The sequence below is a fragment of the Nannospalax galili genome, unplaced genomic scaffold (assembly GCF_000622305.1).
Source record: "Nannospalax galili isolate Female #2095 unplaced genomic scaffold, S.galili_v1.0 scaffold24, whole genome shotgun sequence".
Taxonomy (NCBI): domain Eukaryota; kingdom Metazoa; phylum Chordata; class Mammalia; order Rodentia; family Spalacidae; genus Nannospalax; species Nannospalax galili.
Window position 1 is genome coordinate 1,050,524 of NW_008352654.1, and position 23,466 is coordinate 1,073,989.

Here is a 23,466-nt window from a genome sequence, read left to right on the forward strand (position 1 = left end):
AATGCTGTAACCTTTGACCAACTTCTTCAACCCCTTCTAAATACAAACTGTATATAAGAAAAGATTGCAATACAATAAAGCGACCCTTGACAAGTGGACTTGCTTGGGCTCCATCTCCTCTTTCTCGCCCGTTTTTCCTTTCAGGGAGTGGTCCCCCTCGAGCTTTACCTGTACAGGGTCCCCGCAGGTGGGGGCAGTCAGATCCCCTGGGACTGGAGTTACAGACAGTTGCTAGCTGCCATGTGGGTGCTGGGATTCAAACCCAGGTCTTCTGCAAGAATAACCAGTGTTCTTAACTGCTGAGCCATCTCACCAGCCCCCGAAAGGTTCTTTCTTAAAATTCATTTTTATTAAGCTGGGCATAGTGGCACATGCCTTTAGTCCCAGTGCTCAGGAGGCAGAGGCAGGCAGATCTCTGTGAGTTCAAAGCCAGCTTGGTCTACATAGCAAGTTCCATGCCAGCTGGGGCTACAGAGAGACCCTGCCTCAAAAAGACCAAAAAAAAAAAAAAAAAACACCCCAAATTTTATTTTTATTTATGTATATGTGTATGTGCCTGAGCACATATATGCATACTACATGTGTGTATGTGACTACAGAAGCCAGAAGATAGCACTGGATCCCTTGAAACTGCAGTTGCAGGGAGCTATAAGCTACTCAATATGCGTGCTGGGAACTAAACCTGGGACTTCAGCAACAACAAGCCATCTTTCCAGCCCTAGTCTGCATTTAAAAAAAAAAAAAAAATTATTTATTATTTTTATTTTATGTGTAATCATGTATTGCCTGCATGTAGGTAAGTGCACCCGTGTCATGCAATGCCCACAGAGGACAGAAGAGGCTGTCAGATCCCCTGGAACTGGAGTTATGGGCAGTTGTTAGCTGCCATGTGGGTGCCAGGATTTGAACTTGGGTCTTCTGTAAGAACAACCAGTGTTCTTAACCACTGAGCAATCTCTCCAGCCCCTAGTCTGCTTTTTTTAAAGTTTCTTTGAGCCTAGCTTAGACTCAAACTCATTATGTGGCTGAGGACAAGATGATCCTAAATTCCTGATCTTCCCACATCCACTTTCCAAGTGATCATAGGCATATGCTACCATGCTCAGCTTGCCCTTTTTTTTTTTAAAAAAAAAATTGTTTTTTGGTCTTTTTGAGACAGAGTCTCCCTGTAACCACAGCTGGCCTGGCACTCATTATGTAGACCAAGCTGATCCCAATCTCACAGAGATCCGCCTGCTTCTTTGCCTCCTGAGTGTTGGGACTAAAGGTGTGTATTACCATGCCCAGCTTAAAAATTTTTTATTTTATGTATATGAGTCTTTTGCCTGCATGCAAGTGCGCCTATGCGTGCATTGCCTACAGATGCCAAAAGAGGGCACTGGATCCCTGGAACTGGAGTTATGGATGGTTGTTAGCTACCATGTGGGTGTTGGGAACTTAACCTGGGGTCTTCTTCAAGAGCAGTCAGTGCTCTTAACCGAGCCATCTCTCCAATCCCATGGCCACCTTATAATACAAAGTAAAACATTTAAAAAGTGATAATACCTGAGTTACTCTCTGTACCAAGCAGTCATCTGCATAGGTTCCCTTGTGTGTGCATGGCAGTCGGTCAAATCGTGGATCCTTGGCAATCCTGTAGGGTAATAAAAATGGATTAAAGAAAACATTCTAGTAATTGGAAAACTTTCTACATCCAATCAGTGAAGCAAATGTAGTACGATCTATGCAGAGATTGTTGGGTACCCTCTCCTGAAGCTTATTTAATTTTATAGGAAAAGAATCAATCTACTAGCTGATAGTGTTTGGGGTCATTAGCATAAAACTCTGAATTTTCATACTTCCATTTTACAAAGAAGAAACAGGTTCAAAAGTTAAATCTACTCAGTTAAAAAAAGTTAAACACGCTGGGTGTGGTGGCGCATGCCTTTAATCCCAACACTCAGGAGGCAAAGGCAGGCAGATACTCTCTGTGAGTTTAAGGCCAGCCTGGTCTACATAGTGAGTTCCAGGACAGCTGGGGCTTCAGAGAGACCCTGTCTCAAAAAAGACCAAAAAAAAAGTTAAACACAGTTAAAAAAAGCCAGGTTTTAAAATCAAACCAATCTTAACCATTTCACTTTTAAGAAGTTGTCTTCTACAAATACACTGGAAGGGAGGCACAAGAAGAGCTAGTATGGCACAGTTTACAGTAGTGAAAAACTGGACATAGTCAAATATCCATCAACAGTATATAAAAGCTAACTACATTTTGGTGTCCCTGTCTGATTAAAAAAAGGATGTGATAGGGGGCTAGAGAGATGGCTCAGTGGTTAAGAACACTGACTGTTCCTGCAGAAGACCCAGGTTTGAATCCCAGCACCCACATGGCGGCTAACAACTGTCTGTAACTCCAGTTCCAGGGGATCGGACAGCACTTCAGTCCTTCGCGGGCATTGCATGACACAGGCGCACTTACCTACACGCAGGCAATATATGCATACACATAATAATAATAAATAAAGGGGCTGGAGAGATGGCTCAGCAGTTAAGAACACTGGTTGTTCTTGCAGAAGACCAGGTTCGAATCCCAGCACCCACATGGCAGCTAACAACTGTCTGTAACTCCAGTCCCAGGGGATCTGACAGCCTCTCTGACCTCTGTGGGCATTGCACGACATGAGTGCCCTTACCTACATGCAGGCAATACATGCATACACATGAAATTTTAAAAAAAAGTAAATAAAGAAGAAGAAGAATGTGATAAAACTGTATGTCCAACTATGAAAGGACATTTACCTAACTGCTGGATAATAACACAGGTCAACTAACTATATGTGTGAGGGTGTATGATTCACTTAAGAAAATATAGATCCCTTTTTCCCATACTTTCTGAATTTGTATTTTCACAGAAGATCTGTAAAAGTATACTAATCCTTTCTAGTTGTCATTCTTGGTATATGAAAACAGACAAAGTGTGAATGTGGTGAAGGACTTTTAACTTTTACTATTTATATGTTTATACTTCTTTAAAAAAATCCAAATCCATTATTTTCATAAAAATTTGAAAAAAGAAAAAGTCTGATTCTCACAGCCACACTCTTTTTATTAAAGTGACGATAAGTGAGTCATGGAAACAAAGCACAAGGTAGCACACAGGTTCCACTGGGCATGGTGGTGCACGCCTTTAATCCCAGCACTTTGGAGGGAGAGGCAGGTGGATTACTGTAAAATTGAGGTGGGTCTGGTCTACATAGTGAGTTCCAGGCCAGCTGAGGCTACAGGGAGACCCTGTCTCAAAAAGACCAAAAAAAACCCCAAAAAAACCAAAACCAAAAAAACCAAACCAAAACCCCACAGGTTCCTACTGTAACAAAACATTCCCTATTACAGCAGACTGGCACTAAGTCAATATGGGTCATGTACTTAGAAAAAGACAGGGAGGGCTGGGGAGATGGTTCAGTGGGTAAAAGCACTTGCTGCATGGCAAACATCAAGACCTGAGTTTGTTCCTATGCAAAGATAGGAGGCAGAGAAGGGAGACTCTCCAGAAGCTCATAGGCCAGCTAGCATGATGTGACAGAAAAACAACCAAAAGACCCTGACTCAAACAACATAGAAGGCGAGGAATGACATTAAGAGGTTATTCTCTGACAGCCACATGTGCTTTCACACACATGCAAAATGTTTTTTTTTTTTAAAAAAAAGAAAAATGAGAAAAGAATCTGAAGGAGACAGAACTAAGAAAAATGTGAGAATTTCTCAGCAAATCTGAATAAATTGAACTTTTAAAAAAATTTATTATTTTTACATGTATGATTGTATTGCTTGCATGCATGTAAGTGCACCTGTGTCATGCAATGCCCATGGAGGTCAGAAGAGGATGTCGGATACCCTGGAACTGGAGTTATGGACAGTCGTTAGCCACCAAGTGGGTGCTGGGAATCGAACCCAGATCTTCTGCAAGAGCAGCCAGTGCTCTTAACCACTGAATCATCTTTCCAGCCCCTAAACTGAAAGTAAGGGCTGAGGGCCGAGTGTGGTGGCACACACCTTTAGACCCAGCACTGGGGAGGCAGAGGTAGGCAAATCTCTTGAGTTTGAGGCCAAACTGGTCTACAGAGTAAATTTCAGGCCAGCCAGGGCTTCATAGTAAGACCTTGGCTCCAAAAACAGAAGTGCTGAGGGCTAGTGAGATGATGTCATGGTTAGTAAAGGTTCTTGCTGAGCAAGCCTAGCGACCTGAGTTCTAACCCCACATCCCCAGAACCCATGTAAAAGTAGGAGAGAAAAAAACTCCAGTTGTCTTTTAACCTCCACATGTATACCATGGCATGCATGTCTCCCCACATCATCATGCACATGCACCGCAGACACACACACACACCACAAACACTAAAAATAAGTAAAAAATTAAAACCAAAACAACAAAAAGCCTGTCAGTGGGTGGCCCACTGCTTTGATTTGTACTAAGGAACAGCAACACAATGACAAAGGCAGCGTCTCAGTGTTATTATGAGAACAGATTTATGAGCTTCCTGCCAAGGTTTCTAGGACTCATAGGGAGCCACACACTCTGGGTACTTTCTGAAGCAAACTGAAATTTTGAAATGTGAGTCTCTTAAGCATGAAATTCTAAGGCGATGTCTAAATAATAAATTATACAACTTTATTATAAAACTCTAGGGGACATTAAAAGGAAGCCCAGAAGACCCATATGGATAAGTAAATTAGATCAAAGAATCCCAGCTTAAAATATTTAAACTTCAAATATTTGCTTTTTTTTTTTGGTCTTTTTTGAGACAGGGTCTCCCTGTAGTCACAGCTGGCCTTGAACTCAGAGATCAGCCTGCCTCTGCTTTCTGAGTGCTGGGATTAAAGGCATGTGCCACCATGCCTGACCACTTTTCTTTTTAAAATATCTTATTATTTTTATTTTTTATGTGTATGTGTGTATTGCCTGCATGTAGGTAAGTGTACCCATGTCATGCAATGCCCGCGGAGGACAGAAGAGGCTGTCAAATCCTCTGGAACTGGAATTATGGACAGATGTTAGCTGCCATGTGGGTGCTGAGATTCCAACCTGGGGCTTCTGCAAGAACAGGCAGTATTCTTAACTGCTGAGCCATCTCTTATTTTTTAAAATTTTTTGTGGGGGAGGTTGAAACAGAGTCATATGTACCTCAGGCTGGCCTCATACAACTTGCTATGTACTGAGGATGACCTTGATCTCCTGCTTCTCCTGCCTCCACCTCCCAGGTGCTGGGATTACAGAAATGTGCCACCAAACCTGGCTAGTATTTGCTCTTAAAATCACATAGTTTTTTGTTGATTTTGTAAAAATTTAAACTAAATGGCTAGAGACAAGACATTCCAAAAGTATCTTTAGTATGCCAACACAGAAGAAGTCTAGATTAGGTCCTTCCTACCTTAGTGCCACTCGATACTTCTGCCCCAACTTCTCAATTTCAGCCATTACACAATCAGTTATACAAGGGATGCCTGCCAGGAAGAAACCCAAACCAGTAAAATAATTAGTGACAGAACTTGTAAAGAAATCCTCTGCCTTATATCCTGTTCAGTCCTTAAAAGATCCAGGATAAGGGCTGGAGAGTTGGCTCAGAGGTTAAAAGCACTGACTGCTCTTGCAGAGGACCCGGGTTTGATTCCCAGCACCCACATGGCGGCTATGAACCATCCTTAACTCCAGTTCCAGGGGAATCCGAAGCCCTCTTCTGACCTCCATGGCACTGCATGACATGGGTGCACTCACATACATGCAGGCAATACACTCGTACACATAAAATAAAAATAATAATAAATAAAATATATAAAAATAAAAAAGATCCAGGATACTTCTGCAATGATAGCAGAGTAAGTCCACTGACATGACCAGTAAGAACTAAAGAGAGCTGGGTCTGGAGGCCCAGGCCTATAATCTTAGCTTCTCTAGAGGTGGAGGCAGGAGAATTCAAAGTTCAAGGCTTGCCTACACTACAACAGACCCTTGTTTCAAAATAAAAAGTAAAAGTGGGGCCAGGCATGGTCGGTCGTGCACGCCTTTAATCCCAGCACTTGGGAGGCGGAGGCAGGTAGGTCTCTGAGAGTTCAAGGCCAGCCTGGTCTACATAGTGAGTTCCAGGCCAGCTGTGGCTACAGGGAGACTCTGTCTCCAAAAAAAGGAGCCCCCTCCCAAAGAAAGTAAAAGTGGGCTGGGGATGTAGCTCAGTGGTAGAACACTTGCATAGCATTCTTGAGGGCCTGGGCTCAATCCCAGCTGGGATGGGAGTGGGAGTGACATATAACTGTAATCTGAGTACTTCGGAGTTACAGGCAGGAAGATCAGTAGTTCAAGGTCATCCTTAGCTACATAGAGAGTTCCAGGTCAGCCTGGGCTACATTAGATCCTGTCTGAAAACAACAATCCGCCACTCAAAACAAAACAAAACAAAACACCAAACAAAATTATGTTTAAATAATAAAATACTATATAACTTAAAAAACGAGATTCATCTACATATACTGACATCGAAAAATTTCAAAATATATTATTAAATGTAAAAAAGAACAGATAACAAAAATGTGATATCTGCACACAGTAGAAGATAATAAGAAATAAAATAATATATACATTATTAATGGCCCTTGAAAATACTGTGCTGAATGAAAGAAAACTATAATTCTATTTTTATGTCCAGAATAGGCAAATCTACACAGTAGATTAATGTCACTTGGGGTGGAGATGGAGAAAAGAAAGAGCATTTCAGGGTGTGATAACTAAGAGCCTTAGGATTTCTTCTTGGAGCTAGGGGTGGTGGCACATACCTACAATCCCAGCACTGTGGAGACTGAGACAGCCAGATTGAGTTCAAGGCCAGCAAGACTTTAGTAAAACCATGTCGCACAAACAACCAATCAGGAAGGGAGAAAGAATTAAAGTGGATGAGTTTGATTCCCAGGACCCAAATAGTAGGAGAACTGATTCCCATAAATCATCCTCTGTCTTCTACCCACAGGCCCTGACGCACATACACATAGACACAAACAAATAAACCAACAAATAAGTAGTGATTGGGTGTTTTAGCTCAGTGGTCATGTATTTGACCTAGCAAATGGAAGGTACTAGGTTTTGTTCCCAGCACCAAAGTTTAAAAATTTTTTTTTGGTCTTTTTGAGACAGGGTCTCCCTGTAGCCCCAGCTGGCCTGGAACTAACTATGTAGACCAGACTGGCCTTGAACTCAGAGATCCACCTGCCTCTGCCTCTCAAGTGCTGGGATTAAAAGCATGCACCACCATGCCTGGCCAAAGAAAGTTTTTTTTTGGTCTTTTTGAAACAGGGTCTCTCTGTAGCTCCAGCTAGCCTGGAACTTACTATATAGACCAGGCTGGCCTTGAACTCATAGAGATCCGCCTGCCTGTGCCTCCCCAGTGCTGAGACTATACAAGCATGTGCCACTATGCCTGGCTAAAGTTTTTAAATTGACTTATAAAAATAGTACATATTTATGGGGTATAATGTAATGTTTCTATAAATATATACATTGTAATATTCAAATAAAAGATTTCAAGTTACGTTGTACAGATCCATCAGATAAATGACTATCTATGACAGGCCTGGCCTTATGAAATACATACATTAAATAACAGACTTCAAAGGTGGCTGGGATGTAGTCCAGTCGGTATTTACCCAGCATGGATGAAGCTCTGGGTTTGATCCACATTACTGTATAAACCTGGTGTGGTGGCAAATGCCTTTAATTTCAGCACTTGGGAAGATAGGGGCAGGAGGATCACAAGTTTAATAAGGTCATCCTCGGCTACACAGTTAGTTTCAGGTCAGCCAGAGTTGTATCAGAGTCTGACCCCCTGCCACCTTCCCCTTGCCCTGCCAAAATCTTGAAAATCGAAATGACTCCATTCATGGGCAGCTAAATGAATGTTATATTAGCAGATATGAAAACATTAATCTCATTGTACATCAGAGATGTACAACATCATACATCTCCATCAGAGTCCAAGTGTCATGGTGTACATTTGACGAGTTTTATTTTGAAACAAATCTTGCTGAGCAGTGCAACTAACCAATAGACTGAAAATACTCAGCAACCATATTTAAAACAGATGTGCTGTCACCTGGGTTTTATTATTTCATTTATAAAACACAGGCAGAGCATGTTTAGTGTAATTCTTAAGAGGCCTAGGTATTTTGGGAGGCAGTGCTTGATATCAAAGCCAGAGTTTACCACACTCTAGGCAAGCGCTCTCCCCTGAGCTCAATTCCCAGTCCCCAGTCCTTTTCTGCTTTTTGGCCTAAACTTTTTTTAAAGCACTTGCTGCTTAACCTTGCACTTTCCTGTTATTGAGAAGGCATCTTTTCTTTCAGCCTCACGATTCAATCTCTTTTGCAGTTTTGGCACCTCTCACCATATTCACAGAATTGAGGAGTTAAGGCCTTATTCTTTTTTTTCTTTTTCTTTTTTATGTGTATGAGTGTATTGCCTGCATGTGAGTGCACCTGTGTCGTGCAATGCCACAGAGGTCAGAAGAGGGCTTTGGTTTCCCCTGGAACTGGAGTTAAGGATGCTTCATAGCCACCATGTGGGTGCTGGGAATTGAACCCGGGTCCTCTGCAAGAGTAGTCAGTGCTTTTAACCACTGAGCCCTCTCTCCAGCCCAAGGCCTTATTCTATATTAAACTCTGTCTTAAGGGAATATTTGGCAGGCTTTTTTTTCTCTTTCTACGACTAAAACTTTCTCCTTATCAGCAATAATGCTATTTTGCTTTCTTATCATTCATGTGTTCACTGTAGTAATTCTAATTTTCTTCAAGAATTTGTTCTTTTTTGTTGTTGGTCTTGTTTTTTGATCTTTTTGAGACAGGATCTCCCTGTAGCCCCAGCCAGCCAGGAACTTGCTATATAGATCAGGCTGGGCTTGATCTCAGAGAGATCCGCCTGCCTCTGCCTCCCAAGTGCTGGGATTAAAGGCATGCACCTGGCAAGAACTTGTCCTTTGTATGAAGAACTTGATTATGTGGCATAAGAAGCCTAACTTTTTGGCCCTCTCAGCCTTTGAGATTTGTTTGTTTTGATCTTAAATTGCAAAATGTCTCATTTAGCTTTTCCATAGTGAAGTGGAATGAAGAATATATCTTATTGGTCATAAAAGTATATACCAGGAGGCCCACACCTTTAATACGAGTAGTCAGGAGGCAGAGGAAGGTGGATCTGAGATCAAGTCCAGCCTGGTCTACATAACCAGTTCCAGGCCAGCTAGGGTTACATGGTGAAATCTAGTCTCAAAAAAAAAAGTATCATTTGGGAGATGGCTCAGCTCAGCAGTTAAAACAGCATACTGTTCTTCTGGAGGACCCAAGTCCATTTCCCAGTACCCATGTTAGATGGCTCAAAAGTGCCTGTAACTCCAGTCCAGAGGATCTGAGGCTCTCTTCTAGCCTCAAAGGGTACCTGCATAGGCACGCACTCATGCATGCATACACAATCAAAAAAACTTAAATCTTGAATTCTAAAACAGAAGAGTCCCCTTCTAGGTTTAAAACTGATGTCTATAATAATAAAGCACTGTTTTCTGAATTATGAAAACTATTATTCCTAGTGGAGCATGCATTAGATCCAAATTTATTGAAAATTGTCATTGCTATACTGATTGAAAATTAAATGGCCAGCAGCCCAATTCATAAGGTTCTTACTTCCCTTTTCTTCATGTATTTGGATAAATAAGATTATTTTGTACAAATGTCACAGAAACACAAACGTATGATACTCACATTTGGCATACAGACAGTCCATCATTGACTGTACCAAGTCCAGTTTGGCTTTAATGGAAAAGTTGATGAAGTTGGTGTCAATAAGGATGTGGTAAGGTGGACCTAGCTGTGTATTGTACTGGAAGAACAAGCAGGAAGGATGTTGGGTGCTGAAAAGAGAAAGAATATAAGATCACAAGCTAACATCTACATTGATATAAAACCAAAAAACAAGAATTGCTTGGGTCAGTTCACTATATAGCTTTTCTCCCATTGTTCAATTGGAAGTAAGTCTTTAAAAGAAAGCAAGAAACTAACAACATGTTAACTTCTGCCCATTAGAAAGCTTTGCCACAACTTTAAAAACAAAAATAGGAAAATGTTGTAAGATTTTCATGAAGTTAAAAGTACTTATTTTAAAGTATGATCTTCATCCTGAAAATATATCCTCATTAATTTTTTTTGTGATAGTCTCTCTTTTATGAAGCACAGGTGTGGCAAACAATGGCAATTATTTATTTTAAAATATTTTTGGCAAAGAAACAATTATTATCACCAGTATCTTAAAGCAAATTTTACTGCCCCACGAAACCCAAAAGCCTTCTGCCTCTAGCCTCCTCAGGATTAAAGGCGTGCACCACCACACCTGACAGAAAACTTGAACTTTTTAATACTCACACTTCTCTTTCCTTCAGTGCACTGGGATCTTTCTTTTCTTTCTTTTTAGGCTTTAATCTATCTTTTTCTTTACTGGAAAAAAGTAAATTCAGAGAAGAAGAAAAAAAATATTGTATCATCTCATTTGAAAGTTTCAATTTGCCAGAGATATAGCTCAGTGATAGAGCATCTAATTAGCATGTACAAAGCCCTAGTTCAATCCCCATTACCGTCTAATTTTCTTCCCTTTTTAATTTACAAAGTAAATCCAATTTTGTGACTTTGTGATATTAATATCAACATATACTTTCACAGTAAGTTTACTATAGCAGAAAGTAACCTGAAAGAACAAAATCAGTAAGGCCAATAACCCAAAGAACTATTAATAGGCAAATTTTGATGATAATTTCGCTTAAAGAATATTTTGTTATTTTTATTCTATGTATGAGTGTATTGCCTACATGTATGTAAGTGCACCCATGTTGTGCAATGCCTGTAGAGGTCAGAAGAGGGAGCCAAATTTCCTTGGAATTGAAGTTATGGATGGGTGTTAGCTGCCACATGGGAGCTGGGAAATGAACCCGGGTCTTCTGGAAGAACTGACAGTGCTCGTAACCCCTGAGCCACCTCTCCAGTCCTGATAATTTTTTTCTTCATCAGTATTTCTCATATAAATGATTAAAATCTAATTCCGAGAGTGATAGTGGGTGATTATGCCCAAATTACATTAAATACATAAAACTATCATAATAAAATCCACTATTATGTGTACTCATACATAATAAAAAAATCCATTACCAAGAGGTAGGCAAAGAGGGTGATATTAATCTTCTGAAGACTCAGATCCCCAGTAGAGGGGAAAGAATTCCTCCACATGCTTTATATAGGGCTAAAACATAGTGCACATATGAAGACCAGTCCATATTTCATGAGTGCATCAGTCTTCACTGATGCAGGGAAACTGTTTAGGTCTTCTTTATAATAGGGGATATCACTCTAGTTTCTTCTTCTTATGTTCTGGATTCTTAAAATTTATAAATTGAAACAGGGAGTTTTCCCATTCTTTCTTTTAAATTTGAGTGTCAGGAACTGGAGGCTGAAGACGAGCATAGCGCCTAACCTGTTTTTAAATAATGACATCCTCCTCCCTGTCAGGAATGTAGTGGTTTGATGTTAAGAACAAAACAGCTTCAATATGATAGATACATCATAAAACAATGGAACAAAATGACATGAGATATTTAATTCCCATCACGTTTCCAAGTGAAATTGCTCAGCAGCTGTGACTGGACTATTACTCTGTGCAATATAGATGTAAGTCACAAAAAGCAAAGTCAAAATAAATGTTACAGGTTGCAAATCAGGAGTCACCACATGGGAAATTAAAAAACAAACTTTATTACAGCCGGGCTGTCCCCAGACTCCAGGTCAGTACTCAGAAGGCAGCCCCTACTAGGGTTTGAGCATGGCTTTTATAGGCAAGTTTGGGGTGATCTTAAGTCATATTTAAACAGCCAATCAGAATTCGCCAGACCGACCAGCAAACTAGGTAGAGCAAGCAAGCAAGTTACAGAAGCAGATGGGGCAATTTAGCCGTTAGCACTCTGGAACGTGGTTAAGCTAGTTCCTGGAATTTATAGGGTACATTTGGTACAAGTAAGGACGGGAAAGTACAGAGTGCACCTACAGGTCAGCCTCAACAAAACGGGACCGCCCTGGTTCTGATCATTTTCTCAGAGCGACTCCATTTTGTAAAAACTAGCCTGCTACAATAACAACTTCCACTACTTAGCCCAACGTAACTCCTGTATCTCTGAGCAGTTTAAGAACGCAGTTGATTCTGGACACTCACAGTCTCTCATCTCTGAGACTAAGCATTCGCTTCATAGTCGCATGCTTCCTTGTTTTCTTTTGCTTCCCCTTGAAACGGAAATTTCAGGGTTAAAAGAGTTGGAAATATATTGCATCTTTTAAAGTGGTGTTCCCCCCCCCCCCCGCCCCGGCCTCCTTCCTCCCCTTCCCGGTTATTTTTCTTGCCCATACTCCAAACATCAGACCCTCGTCTTACACAGTTGGGAGCACTTTACAAGCCAAGACCAGAAATGAAAAAAACAACGAAACACAAGGGGAGCACAAAAGAGATCTGGTCAAGCGCTGAGCCCCCAGCAGGTCCCCCAAAGCGCTCTGACAAATCCGCTCTCCCACTCTCACCATGTTCACGCCGCACTCTAGTTTCTTCCGGAATCACCCACAGCGCTACACTTTTACGTCATCCATGACTACTTCCGGTAAGAGCCAACCCGGAGGCGGAAGCCCGTTTGGGAAACGGAAGAGCCCGGAGTTGGCTGTCAGCGCCGGCAGGAGCGAGCCTGGGGACTTTTGGGGGGCGGGTGGAAGGCAGGTTTTGAGCTGGATGCCGCCGCCCCGTCGGACCCCAGAGCGAGAACCCAGCCGCGCTGCAGCCCCAATTCGGGTAACATTTCCCCTCAACGCCGTAGCCGGAGGCGGCGCCGGGCGAACCCGCGGCACGAGTCCTGACGGCGCGGGGTCGGGGATAGGATGGGAACCGGGCGACCGGGTACTTAGCCTAGCACCCTCAGTCTAACAGCATTGCCATCAGAGCTCTGCCGCCCGGCCCGTAGGTCCCCAGCCCCTGCTTAGTTTGCCTCGCCGGCTGCTGGATGAGGCTTCGTGGGAACTTGTCTCAGTGAAGAGAAACGGAGCAGCGCTAAAGAATCTTTTATTTATGTTTTTTCGTGTGTGTGTGTGTGTGTGTGTGTGTGTGTACGCACGCGTGTGTGCAGGTGCGTCCAGTGTGGGAGCCGGAGGTCGATGCTGGATTTCTTCCTCCATGGCTGTCCACACTCTTCTTCCAACACCATCTGTCCCTGACCCCGGAGCTTGCCGTTTTGGCTTAGATTGCCTTGGCCAGTCAGCTCCAGCAATCCTGTCTCCGATGTACAGCGCTCGGGTAACAGACACTCGCCGCCTCCCCGCCTTCCCCCCCTTTTTTTTTCTTTTCTGCGTGAGTGTGAGTGAGGAATCCCAACTTTGGTACACTTGCTTGGTCCGCAAGCACTTTACTCACTGAGCCATCTCCCCAGCCGCAGCGACGTTCGTTAGAGTATGACTAGAAAACTGGTGCATAAGCTTGCATGTGTAACTCCTCACCAAGCCTGGAGTATAGGGAGAAACTGTTGATATTTATTGTGAAGCCTTAAGGGACAAGGGAGAATCTGTGAGAACAAGAAGAGAAAGATAACTTCTGCTGTTTTTGCTTTTCGTACCTGCATGTAGTCTAATTTTTTTTGTTTTTTTCATTAATTAATTAATTTATACCTGAGTGTTATGTTGTGCAATGCCCTAAGAGGTCAGAAGAGGGCATAAGATTCCCTGGAACTGGAATTAGGGTCAGTTGTTAGCTGCCAGGTGGATGCTGGCATTGCAACCTGAATCTTCTGCTAGAGCAGCCAATGCTTTTTAACTGCTGAGCCATTTCTCTAGCCCTTCTTTTCTTTCTTTTTTTTTTAAGACAAGGTCTCACTATGTAGCCCTGGCTAGCTGTCCTGAAACTTTCTGTGTAAACCAGGCTAGCCTCAAACTCACAGAGATCTCTTGCCTCTTCCCCTGCTTCCTGAGTCCCAGTGCTGGGTGGTAAGCTACCACACCTGGCTATTTCAGTTGTTCTTAACCTTTAGGAGAGATTTCTTGTATCCTTTGAAAGTTTGAGGAAAGCCAGGGTCAGTTCTCTTAAAAATGAGTGTGTACTTGCTGGTACACACACTTTGACATCCAACTTGTAAAACTTTTAGACTGTAAACTGTTTTTGTTTTGAGACAGGATCTCACCAAGTAGTCCTGCCTGGCTGGAACTTGCTATGTATACCAAACTGGTCTTGAAGTCCCATAAATGCTCCTGCCTCTGCCTTCCAATTGCCGGATCTAAAGGTGTGCACCACCACGGGGGGCATGTAGACTTCATTTTACTTGACATATTACTTTCTTTGACCTTCACAGTATCTTAAATGCCATTGTTTTACAGATGCTGAAGCTGGGCCCTAGGTGTTATTCAGAGGTCTATTTGGGTCTTTTCAGTCCTAAAGCCCATGTTTTTCTCAATGCATGACATCATTTTAGTGTTGTATGGGAGCCAAAAAAGTTACCAGGTTTAAAGAAAATGTTCACTGTTAGCACTTATTACTCTATTTAAGAGTTTAACTGGATAGAGCTAAACTCTGCGATGCTGCTTCCTGTCTGTGTTAGGTTGGGCCATTAGTTGGTGCCTCAGTCTCTTCAGTGTAATTTTCATATTCATAGTTAATAAGTCCCTAGAACAAAGCTCAACTCTTAAGTGTTTTCTGTTATTCCATTTGTGTTTTTCTAACTTGGTAGAGTTGAAATGTTATGCCACTTGTGTTTTAGAATTTCACTATTTTGGGATGGGCGTGGTGACGTACGCCTTTAACTCCAGCACTCAGGAGGCAGAGGCAGGTGGATCTCTGTGAGCTCAAGGCCAGCCTAGTCTACATAGTGAGTTCCAGGACAGCTGGGGCTACAGGGAGACCCTGTCCCAAAAAGACCGAAAAAAAAAAAAAAAAAAAAAAGAATTTCACTATTTTGAAACTTGACTGTGTTGGTAGATCTCAGAAAACTTACTAAATTTTCAGGTCTCTAAACGAGCAATGGCAGGTCATGTTCTTGTGTTGATTTGGATGTAGAAGCAGTATCCTTCCTGCTGCTTTCTATTTTAGGTGTGTATGTGTTCAGATAGCTTTAGAGTTAACATATCTGTAGGTCGTGAAGTTTTGGTATTGAAATAGTTTTATTACTGACACAGCTACAGAGAGTGTATGTGTTCTGCTTACCCCCACTGGAAGTTCCTAATCTTCCAGAACAGCTTGTCTCTGCCAAGCTATCATTCATGGGTCGAGTTAGCAGCAGGCAAGAAGCCACTTTTTTTCCCATTAAAATCTGTTGATTAGGCATTTAGCCTTTTTTTTTTTTTTTTTTTTTGGTCTTTTTGAAACAGGGCCTCTCTGTAGCCCCAGCTGGCCTGGAACTCCCTATGTAGACCATGCTGGCCTCAAACTCACAGAGATCCACCTATCTCTGCCTCTGCCTCTGCCTCCAAAGTTCTGGGATTAAAGGTGTATGCCACCATACCTGGTATATTTTGGTGTTTTTTTTTTTAATTTTTATTTTAATTTAAAAATATTTTATTTTGCATGTATGTAAGTGCACCTGTGTCATGCAGTACCTGTGGAGGTCAAAAGAGAGGTGTCAGATCCCCTTAGAACTGGAGTTACAGACAGTTGTTAGCCGCCGTGTGGGTGCTGGGAATCGAATGTGGGTCCTCTGCAAGAGCAGTCAGTGCTCTTAACTGCTGCGCCATCTCTTCCAGCTCTTATTTTTATTTTTATATGTATGAATGTATTGCCTGCAAGTATCTAAGTGTGCCCATGCCATGTAGTGCCCTTAGAGGTCAGAAGAGGGTGTCAGAGCCCCTGGAACTGGATTCAAGACAGTTAGCTGCCATGTGGGTGTTGGGAACTAAACCTGGGTCCTCTGCAAGAGCAGCCAGTATTCTTTACTGCTAAGCCATCTCTTCAGCCCCTGTGGCACACCTTTAATTCCAGCACTCAGGAGTCAAATGCAGGCAGATCTCTGTGAGATAGAGGCCAACCTGGTCTACAATAGCAAGTTCTAGGCCAGCTGGGACTATAGGGAAACCCTGTCTCAAAAAAGGAAACCAAACTTAAAAGATTTTGAGATCGTGTGTGTGCATGCACACACTCACGTGCGTTTTCAAAGGAAAAACTACAGATGGTAATTTGCTTTTAAATCAGGCACTGATATAAAAACATGAACAACTTTTTTTTTTTTAAGCAGCTTGTTTCTGTTCTGAGAACTTTCTGATTTCCTTGATTGTTTATACTTAATAGGGAGCTAAATTAGTGTAGGAACACCATGGGGGTTGAGAACATACTTAGAAAAATGTTTTTGCTGCATTGTAATTTTGTCACAATTTGAGATTCTTAAAACTTGAGATTAAAGTTCTCAGATATTCTATAGCATTCTTTAATGGGGATCAGATGGAGAGTGGTGTTGAATGTGTAGGCTGGAAGCTGAAAGCAATTACTTTGGGGTACATAGAAATGAGGAAAAAATTATTTTAAGTCCTTCTTAGCTGTTGATTGTTTTGTATTTTCTGCAATCCTGAAGAGAAAGAATCTCTTAAGGCATTGGATCCACAGTTTGAGCATGTAATTGGGCTTGAACTTCATTCCATACACTAATTGGTCGAACTTACTAATTTAAGTTGATAAACATTTTCTGGGTAATGAAGGAGTCCCTAGAGAACATCATGTATTTCAGTGCTCAAAAGCTGCAAGTGGATTCACTTTTGTGGCCATCAAGAGAAACAAAATTAATTTAGGGATATTATTTCCAATTTTAAGCTACAGTTTTATACTTTTCTTTATGGTTCATATGTTGCTCCTCCAACAGACATTTGTTGCTATTAGTTATATTTTCTAATTCAACTTGACTACCTTCTAAATGTGATAGCATCATAAAAAGCACTTTCTTCTAGGTCTTGATATGGGATTGGTTTATATGACACTTTAGAGGTACACAAGGCATTTATTGGGAGCCCACAGTTAAATATTATGGCAGGTGGTTGAGTAGGGGTATGTAAATTGAAGTATTTTAGAGAAATTATCCCAATTGCTCATTTTTCTGGAATGGTCCAGAGTATTGTTACATGATACTAATACAATCAACATACCATATAACAGTTTAGATTTGAGTACTTTATGAGTTCTATCATTTTACATTTTTTTTTTTTTTTCAGACAAGTATCCCAGGCTGGTCTTGAACTTGGTATACAGGTGAAGATGACCTAGAACTTCTGATCCTCCTACCTCAATCTCCCGAGTGCTGGAATTACATACAGGCATGCAGCACTACACCCAGTCTGTGTGGTGCTGAGGAGCAAAGTCAGGGCTTCATGCATGCTGGGTAAGCACTCTACCAACTGAGCTACATCCCTAGCTTTCATTTTGACTTTTTTTTTTGGTCTTTTTGAGACAGGGTCTCCCTGTAGCCCCAGCTGTCTTGGATTCACTATGGAGACCAGGCTGGCCTCGAACTCACAGAGATCCACCTGCCTCTGCCTCCAGAGTGCTGGGATTAAAGGCATGCACCACCACGCCCAGCTCATTTTGTCTTTTAAATGTCTTTAGCCATTGTTTAAATTTCAGTTATTATTCATTGGTGCCATTTTCTTTGAAGGGTTAATAAGTGCTTAGACTTCACTTTTTTTTTTTTTTTTAAATATGGAATGCTTCTTAAATTTGCGTGTGATCCTTGGGCAAGGGCCATGGTTTTTTTTTTGGTATTATAATGTTTCCAAACTTTGAGTGTCGTGTGTGTGTGTGTGCACGTGTGTTTTCGAGCTAATACTTGTGCTTCAGTATGGTGGCTTTTTTTTTTTTGGAGTTTTTGAGAAAGGGTCTCCCTGTAGCCCCAGCTGGCCTGGAACTCTATGTAGACATGTAGACCAGGCTGGCCTCGAACTCTGCCTGCCTGCCTCTGCTTCCCAAGTGCTGGGATTAAATTAATTTTATTTTGTATTCATTGTGCTTTCTGGTCAAAGATCAGATAAAGGTAATATAATGATATGCAACATTTTGTGTGATGTGGTAATAATATTAACTAATAGTTAATATAGAGTCCTTAATTTTCTACAGAGATTTGTCCATATTATTTTATCTCTTCATCCACTTTGGAAAGTTTGAATCCAAGGATATCCCTTGGTGTAGACAGTAAAGTTATTCAGAATAGAAAGCAGCTCACACCTCCCAAGATGATCTAGTTTTTCATATTTTGGTAAAGAAGAAAATTCAGGTGGGCAAGTGGTGTATAGAAAGGAACTGAACAATATTTAATAAAATCTTTAGCTTTGTGCTGCTTAAATTGGGGCAGTGATTAGGGAAGCAGGATCAGACTTCTAAGAGGTAGTAAGGATCTAAAATTAGCAACCTAAGTTTAAGTAGAAAAAAAATTGTGGGGCTACGTGTGGTGTTGCACGCCTTTAATTCTAGCACTTGGGAAGCAGAGGCAGGTGGATCTCTGTGAGATTGAGGCCAGCCTGGTCTAAATAGTGAGTTCTAGGTAAGCTGTGACTATAGGGAGACCCTGTTTCAAAAACAAAAATCGAGGAGCCAGGCTTAGTGGCTCACACCTTTAATCTTGGCACTCAGGAGGCAGAGGCAGGTAGATCTCTGAGTTCCAGGCTAGCCAGGACTGCATAGTTGGACAAAAAAAGGAAAAGTAGAATGGTAATTTTAAATTCATAGAAAAGTAGCAAAGACAGAACAGAGTGTTCCTGTCTACTTTTCATCCAGCTTTTTTTAATGTTAACTTCTTATGTAACCATGATACATCTGTCACTTCTAAGAATTTAACATTGGCAGAATACTATTCACTATAGACTTTTTTGAATTTCACAGGTTTTTTCAACTCAGATTCTTTTTCTAACTCAGAACCCAACCCAGAATTCTACATTGCAGTTAGACCGTGTGTACACTCGGTGTGTACACTTGGTTGTGGTTTCTGATGAGTGCTTTTTCTGCGCTATGCATATTGTCAAGTTATCCTCCTCTCTTCTGACCAGTGCTGAAGAGTAAAGTCATTGACAGTGAGGATAAATCATACTACAGAGGGAATCCTTGATTTCCAAAGCATTGGCAACTCTGTGAGAAAGTTGCTTTTGCTCTAAAGAAGGTGGTACAGCATTCCCTGAGAAGCTAAGAGCTGGTGATGAAGGTGCTGTCCTGCGCTTCAGTAACACCCTTTGCTTACCTCAGGTTTTACCATGTAGTATTTATTATAATTACTTACTTGTCTGGCTTCTTGACTGTCAACTGTATGCTTTCAAGGACTAGCTTACATTTTGGAAACCCCAGGGTTCAGAATATTGCTTGGCAGGTGGTAGGTTCTTTTTTTTTTTTTTTTTTTTTTTAAATGGGGTCCCCCTGTAGCCCCAGTTGACCTAGAACTCACCATGTAGACTAGGCTGGCCTTGAACTCTCAGAGATCCGCCTGCCTCTGCCCTCCAAGTGCTGGGACTAAAGGGATGTGCCCCAAAGTTTTTGTTTTTTGTTTTTTTTTAAAAAAGAACCTACCAGGCTGGACATGGTGGGTGGTACATGCCTTTAATCCCAGCACTTGGGTAGAGGTGGGTGGATTTCTGTGAGTTCATGGCCAGCCTGTTACATAGCAAGTTCCAGGCTACAGTGAGATTTTGTCTCAAAAAGACAAAAAAAAAAAAAAAAAAAAAAACTTGGAGGTTCTTTTTGGTAAAGCCAGGTATGGTCTTTCCTGCTGAACCATCTCTCCAGTCCCTTTGGTTGGTTCTTAATACTGGCCTAGAACTTGTGATGTGGACCAGGCTGGCTTCAAACTTCCCAGGAATTATGTTTTAACTAAGTGTTGCGTTTCTCCTTCAAATTAAATTAGGGGTGATGGTATATACCTGTAAACCCAGCACTTGGGAGATGGAGGCATGAGGATTAGGCATTCAAGGTCATCCTTAGCTACCTATCACGTTTGAGGCCAACCTGGGCTATACATGAGACCCTGTTGGCTAAAAAAAAAAAAACCTATTCTTCCTTTCAATTGCATAAATAATATGTTTTCCTTAAAAAATAAAAGAATGGAGGGCATTTGAGATGACTCAGAAGGTTTAAAGAGCTTTCTGAATGATCCTTGAGACCTGAGTTCAATCCCTAGAACTCATGGTGGAAGGAGAGAAGCAACTTCTGAAAGCTGTCCTCTGACTTCCACATGCATGGTGTGGTACATAAACGTACATACAGACACTAACAGTAATAAAGAACTCTTTAAAAACTTAAATAAGAGTGAAATTGAAAGTAATGATCATAAGAGGCAGGGATTTTGTTAGCTTTTAAATGTATGCGTAGTAATTGATTTCTGCCCTCACTGAGCTTCATATCTGGCTGTTTGCCTGCCATTTCATGCACAGTTAATGAAATAACAACTTCCTAGACTTATTGAGGGAAACGGCTTGTCAGATTCAGAGAATTCGTTTTGAAATCTTCCTACTATGGCCAAAGTTCAGTAGCTCAGGGTCACCTAAGCATAAAAGCTGCTATGAGATGGGACCATGAGGGCCTGTTCTAATTCTGTGCCTCCATTTTATACACAGAAAAAACCACCAGGATAAGAGGAAGTAGTAAATTGAAACTAACATTTTCTTTTTTCCTTTTTAAAAAAAATACCAAAAATAAATTTGTTGTTGATTTAGATACCATAATGTCATCTCTAAAAGGTCTGGAAATCCTTAATCTTTCCAAGCTGAACATGACTTCAGAAAACTGTCCCAGCATGCACCTTGGATTTGGAATGTTGAAAGAGGGGACCAAGAGAAATAGATTCTAACTCCAGGTGTGGTGGTGCATGCCTGAAATCTCAGTGGTTGGGGAGGGTGAAACCTGAGTACTAAAGGTGTGCGCCGCTGTTCTTGGCAAGCCTTGGGATCTTGTTGGCTGGTATCTCTAAAGTTCACAATGTTAGTTTGAGGTTTTGTTGTCTCCCAACACATCTTCTAGGGCAACTATTTCCCAAACTCTTTTTCCTACCACTATTAGGCTTTCTGCCACACATATATGCCAATGGAAATATGATTTATTTCATGTTCCTTCAAATCTCTATTGAATCCTGGTACCACTTGCTGTATAGAGAAAAAGGACATGAAGGGCGGGAACACTATAGGAATTCCATTTAAAACAGTATCACATAGTGCCATTCTGTACCTCAGAAAACACTATTTGGGGAGTTTTTTCAAGATACTTGTGATTACATACCACTTCTCTGTTTGCAGTGTGGCCCTGGTAGCCCTGTTCTAACAGGCGTCCATGAATAACAAAGAAGCCTTAGTAGTGATGTAGTTAAGTAATGGAATTTTAGGCCAGCTGCAATGCACAGTCAGATCCCCCACTTTACATGTTGGGTGCTGGAGAGTCTACTCATGTATACTAGGAGTCAAACATTCTACCACCAAACTATATCCCTAGTCCTATTAAAGAGGACATCCCCAAATACAGCCAAAGTCTTATGAAGAAATTTATTATTTAGAAGACTACTTGTTAATCTTGATTGCTACAGGCTACACACCTCTGACCCATAACATTTGCTGACATTAAAAAGTTGTTTTAAACCAGGCATGGCACGTGCATATAATCACAACCCTTGGGAGATGAAGGAAGGAGAATCAGGAGTTCAAAGTCAGATTTAGCTACATAGTGAGTTCAAGGCCATCTTGGGCTACAAGAGACCTTGTCTCAAAAAGTAAATAAACCAGCTGAAAAGGTGGCTCAGTTGGTAAAGTGCTTGTCATGCAAGTATAAGCACTTAAAGAGTTCAGATCCTCAGCATCCATGTAAAAAGCTGGATGCAGCAATGTGTGTCTATAATCATATTGCCATGGAGGCAGAGACAGAAGGATATGGGGGCTTAATGTCTAGCTAGTCTAGCAGCATCAGTGAGTTTCAGGTTCAATGAGAGACCCTGTCTGAAAAATAAGATAGGGAGCTACCAAGAAAGATACCTGACGTCTGGACTCCACATGCATGTATATACATACGTGCACATGTATGTGCATGCACAGGTGTACACACAAAGTATAAGTGTCCACAAACAAATGTATCACACACATGAAACAAAGAAGCAGTAGTATTTTCAGGCCTCTCATTGAGGGACATAACTATAATCTCCATACTTGGGAGGTGGAGACTAGAAGATTGGGATTTGGAATCTAGGCTGGACTGTACCCGAAGTTGCTGACCAGCCTGGGCTAGGTATCAGTTTCTAGGCTGGCCTAGGCTGCTTTTCAAAACAACCACCAAACAAAATTTCAAGTTCATTTATTTGAATAAAGTGATGAATACCGAGAGAGAAAAAAAAAAAAAACAATCCCCAGTGAAGAGTCCTAACTGTGACTCCGTGGGTCAGTAATTTTAGACATTAATATTTTCTGGATTTAGGAGAAACAAATATGATAGAGACACAAACAAGCTTTCTTTTTCACTTTTCTCTAGATGTTTCACAAGTTACAAAGAGAGCAGTGACTGTTATCTCCTGTTCTCTGTTTAGTCACATTAGCCTTGACTCTCTTTTCCTACTTTATCTGAACTGTGCTATGAGTGATAAGCTCTGAGTTCTAGAATTTGTTCTCAGAACCAGATTCAGGGCTGCAGAGGTTTGGGGTTGATTTGAAGAGAGTGCAGGGTCTAAAACATTGGCTAAATTTAGTTATGTCACTTATTAGGTAGAAGGGGAGAAAATCTGTTAAAAGACAAAAGTCTTTCCAGGTTCAGAAATAGACTGTAATTTAAATAGTGCTTAGTAGTGTGGGACGTTGAAGCTGAAAGAAACAAAGGGATATTAAAACTGAAGAATTATGAGATAAATGAAGTACAGGGGTTTAACATAATCTTGTTAAAATTTTTGACAAGAGATTCTCCTGTGAACTTTTAGATAAAATTTAGAAGAAAATGGGAAAAGGTCTTTGTGATCTTAAGGTAGGCAAAGACTTTAAAAACTATGCAATACAAGAAACATGGGGCTGGAGAGATGGCTCTTCCATTAAGAGCGTGTACTGCTCTTACAGAGAACCTGAGCTTGGTTTTGACCACCTATATCAGGCTGCTCACAAGTTCCTCTAACTCCAGTTCCAGAGGATCTGACTCTGATTCTGGACACCTGTATTCACATGCATAGACAGACAGATAGACCCCTTAAAAATAAAGCCAGGTGTGGTGGCACATGCCTTTAATCCCAGAATTTGGGAGGCAGATGCAGGCAGAAATTGAGGCCAGCCTAATCTACGTAGTACTAGACAGGGGGAGACGCTGTCTCAACAACAGCAGAAAAGGCTTTTAAATATTGCTATTATTTTAAAAATATTTTATGTGTATGAGTGTTTTACCTGCATGTATGTAAGAGGGCACCATGTGCATGCACTACCCACCAAGGCCAAAAG

General features: G+C 41.3%; 2 protein-coding genes across 3 annotated transcripts in view; one reads left to right on the plus strand and one right to left on the minus strand.

The window, feature by feature from the left end:
- Positions 1 to 12,691, minus strand: part of Fcf1 (FCF1 rRNA-processing protein) — a 20,806-nt gene extending 8,115 nt beyond the window's left edge. The window contains exons 1-6 of the mRNA XM_008849736.3: positions 12,613 to 12,691; positions 12,254 to 12,321; positions 10,423 to 10,494; positions 9,766 to 9,914; positions 5,406 to 5,478; positions 1,546 to 1,633 (exon numbers count right to left, since the gene is read on the minus strand). Of these exons, the coding sequence (XP_008847958.1) occupies positions 1,546 to 1,633; positions 5,406 to 5,478; positions 9,766 to 9,914; positions 10,423 to 10,494; positions 12,254 to 12,321; positions 12,613 to 12,615 (453 nt within the window). The 5' untranslated portion in view covers positions 12,616 to 12,691. The remainder of the gene's footprint in view (positions 1 to 1,545; positions 1,634 to 5,405; positions 5,479 to 9,765; positions 9,915 to 10,422; positions 10,495 to 12,253; positions 12,322 to 12,612) is intronic.
- Positions 12,692 to 12,709: 18 nt separating this feature from the next.
- The window catches only part of Arel1 (apoptosis resistant E3 ubiquitin protein ligase 1), a 58,885-nt gene continuing 48,128 nt past the window's right edge, over positions 12,710 to 23,466 (plus strand). For both annotated transcript variants that reach the window (XM_008849737.2, XM_008849738.3), the window contains exon 1: positions 12,710 to 12,874. The gene's annotated coding sequence lies outside the window, so the exon portion shown is untranslated. The remainder of the gene's footprint in view (positions 12,875 to 23,466) is intronic.